General features: G+C 38.5%; 1 protein-coding gene across 1 annotated transcript in view; it reads left to right on the top strand.

Annotated features, from left to right (window-relative positions):
• Positions 1 to 3332, top strand: part of LOC107748064 (sperm-tail PG-rich repeat-containing protein 2-like) — a gene marked incomplete at its 3' end in the record, with an annotated part of 10920 nt that extends 7588 nt beyond the window's left edge. The window contains exons 7-10 of the mRNA XM_016562722.1: positions 795 to 896; positions 1170 to 1329; positions 2274 to 2437; positions 3254 to 3332. Of these exons, the coding sequence (XP_016418208.1) occupies positions 795 to 896; positions 1170 to 1329; positions 2274 to 2437; positions 3254 to 3332 (505 nt within the window). The remainder of the gene's footprint in view (positions 1 to 794; positions 897 to 1169; positions 1330 to 2273; positions 2438 to 3253) is intronic.
• Positions 3333 to 3428: the final 96 nt, after the last annotated feature.

Genomic DNA, 3428 nt, shown 5'->3' with positions numbered 1-3428 from the left:
ATTGTCTCATATGATGCTCATAAGTTTCTTCATATTGCGTTAGTATCTGATAACACCAAATCAGTAAAAGAATAAAAATTGCACTACAAAAGATCTCCATGATTAGCCTGTTTTTGCACTTCCTGTTTTTCCCTGCTTGAGAATTTCTGTCCAATGAATGGATGACCTTAGCACATGTGTGGTTTTGTTTACAATTTCTAGTTCACTTGTAAAAAAGGGCAGTGTGAAAGCGAACCGCACCAAACAAAAAAAAAATCAACATTGTATTTGGTCCGGACCAAAGCAAATGAAACTAGATGACTTTCCTGGTGTGAATACACCTAGTGTGACAACTGATATTTATATGCATTTTATGTAAGTAGTCTGCTATACTGTTATAAAGATCTCATTGATTTATATTACAAACTTATTATTAGAATTTCATCTTACTTTTTGGCCATATAAATATTAGCGACTGCACCAAATTGCATAATTTTGCTCAGTTTGAACCTCTGAAATCTGAATACAGTTGAGTTGTTTTTTCCTCCATATTCTCACTATATTCTATATGAGCCATAAAAGCCTGATGTATAAAATATGATACTCAAAAAACACATATGCAAACTTTTCAAAGGTTCATTAAACTCTTCCATTTCAAAGAATTCTGTCTTGTCTGTAGAGGGCACTATTGCAACAAGACTTGAGCTCAAGGTTAGATGCATTTCAGCATGGATGCTTTTCTGTATGGGTACAAATAACTTTTGTTTTCATCATGTGTGCATTTTTCATATATGTATGTGTATGTGTATTTTTAGGGTGTTCCAGGACCAGGGCAATACTACATAAAGAGTCAGTTTGAGACGCCCAGTAACCCACACGCTCTTGGGTTGAGTCCACCCTTCCTGTCTCAAGCTCAGGCAACAACACACTCCTTTATTTCTGGACATTCATACCTGCTAATAACAACTGCTCTGGAATAAACTCTCCTGAAGTAACATGAAATCAAATTAGACCTTATTACTTGTTTAATATACATTTCTGATCTTATTGTGCACAACTCATCAGTACATCACAACTGTATTTCATAATCTTTTAGTAAAATATAATGACAGAAGTAAAAATGTGTTGTGAATGTGAATGCCTCTTCATGTCACTTTCATCTGATCTCAGTACTGTGTTGTTTCTCATAGCGGTTCAGTCCAGTCAAGGATGAGACGCCCCCTGTAGGTGCGTATGATGACCCGCGCTGTGCTCTGGAGATCCTGAAGAAAGGCAGAGGGGTGAAGAAGAATGCTTTCGGCCTGACAGCTGTACGCTTCCTGCCAGAAAACAGATCGAAAGCTACGCCAGGTTTGTACCTGTGTGTTTGTGAATTTGTTCTGCTTTCTGAATGCAAAATGTCTTTTATCTGTGAAATGCAGTCAGAGGTCAGATTTGGACTGTGCTTGCCAGAGGGACAAACATGAGGTTAGCAAAGTTGGCACTAGATTTTATACTGTTACACGAATGCTTTGCAACAGCAGCCAATCGGATTTCAAGCCATTTTCAAAGCGACCAATCAAGACACTCAAGATGCATTCTAAATTGCATTCTGTCTAGTATGCAAAGTTACAATTAGTGCATCACAGATCATAGTACACTGAAAATAGTATGCCAAAAGTGCTTGGTGTACTAGTGTACAAGGTGGTCTCAAGATGTTATTTTATGAAAACATTTTTGTGCCCTTCCATTGAACTGCTTTCTACTTAATTTGATGTTTTCGGAGTTTGAATTTAATTGTCTTTTATTACATTCAAAGTGGTCAAAGTGCAATGAACTACACTGTAAAAAGTAACCTGCAATTGTTACTTTAAAAATCTATTTTTACCTGATTTAACCCATAAAAGTGTTTTATATTTAGCAAAGGCACATTAAATTGATCAAAAATGACAGTAAAGACATTTATAATGTAACAAAATGTTTATATTTCAAATAAATCCTGTTCTTATGAAATTATATTCATCAAAGTATCCTAAAAAAATAAATTTTCCAAAGTTTCCAAAAATATATTATGCAGCACAACTGTTTTCAACACTGATTGTTTTAAATAGTAAAAATATTTTCACAATATTACCGTTTTTACTGTATTTTTTTATCAGATAAATGCAGCCTTGGTGAGCAATTTAGACTTCCTTAAAAAACATTAAAAACAACTTACCAACCTCAAACTTCTGAACAACCATCAATATCAAACAGCACTAGTTAGCACAACTCCAGTAGTAACTAATCATCTTACTCGTGCATGTCTTTTCTAGGTCCCGGTGCCTATAATGTGTTTGAGTATGGCCTGGCTTATGAGAGTTGGAAGAAAGCCTGTCTGGAGAGCACAAGGAAGGGTGCCTTCGGCTCTATTGCACCACGCCGGCTTTTCCTCCCCAGCAAAGAGGAAATGAGCCGCCCGGGGCCGACTCAGTACAAGGTGAGCAGTTCTTCAACCCAGAAAGTGTGCACTCATTGTCTGTTGTCTATTGTGCGCTAATCTGCCACCGCCCTTGGGAGCTTATTCAGACTTTTCAGAGAGTTTCATCCAATGAAACGAATAAATCTTCCATAAATCCCCTTGAACTGAATATTTCTCAGCATTCACTAAATGTCAGTCTACAATCTAGAGCCTGTCCTTTCAAAATTTACCATAGGTTTAGCCAAAGTACCACAGTTGCTGCACTTAATTGCAAACGCCACTATTAATTACTGTTGCTCATGCTCAGGGTGAGGTTTTTAAATGAAGTATCAATCATTCATGCTACAGACGTGAATGCAGCCTTGAATTGCTTGTTGGCTTGTTGAGGAGAGGTGTGCTTTTACTTTTCTAAGCAGTCAGATTTAATGGTGCTGTATGTCTTTTTTTTTGCTAAGGCCCTGTGTCCACCAAAGCGTTTTTCCCCGCGGCTAGCGTGTTTGTTCAGTTGTTCTCAATGGGAGCGCCGCGTTTTTTAAAACGCCAGGAGCGTGCCGAGCGCTGAGCGTCTTTTTCGCGCTGAGCGCTGAGCGTTCGGGCGTTTTTTTCTCGCGCCGAGAGTTGAAGAATGTTCAACTTTGGATAAAACGCTGCGCTCATCACTGTCACTTTCTAGTCAGCTAACCAATCAGAGTGCAGGAGGGGCGGGGCAAATTCCACACCGATCAACTGTCACAACTGTCATTTTGTTACAACGACGTGTCAACAAGCACAACAACGGGAAAAATGGAGGAGAAATTAATATTGCTGGTTTCTGAGCATCCATGTCTCTACCAGATGACTTCCCCGGACTACCACAATGTAAATTTGAAGAATAATGCCTGGAGGAACATTTCCTTTGCCGTGGGTCTACCAGGTAAGCAGCAGTTACCTAGACAACTAGTTAGGAAGTAAGGAAAAAGCTATATAGCCTAGCTTGCAAACCGTTTTGTTTGTTAAAATGTAACGTTAT

Source organism: Sinocyclocheilus rhinocerous, unplaced genomic scaffold (genome assembly GCF_001515625.1).
Source record: "Sinocyclocheilus rhinocerous isolate Xijiao unplaced genomic scaffold, SAMN03320098_v1.1 scaffold2063, whole genome shotgun sequence".
In the NCBI taxonomy this organism is placed as follows: Eukaryota; Metazoa; Chordata; class Actinopteri; order Cypriniformes; family Cyprinidae; genus Sinocyclocheilus; species Sinocyclocheilus rhinocerous.
Note: the sequence above shows the minus strand (reverse complement) of the source record. Positions and strands in the feature narration are given on the sequence as shown.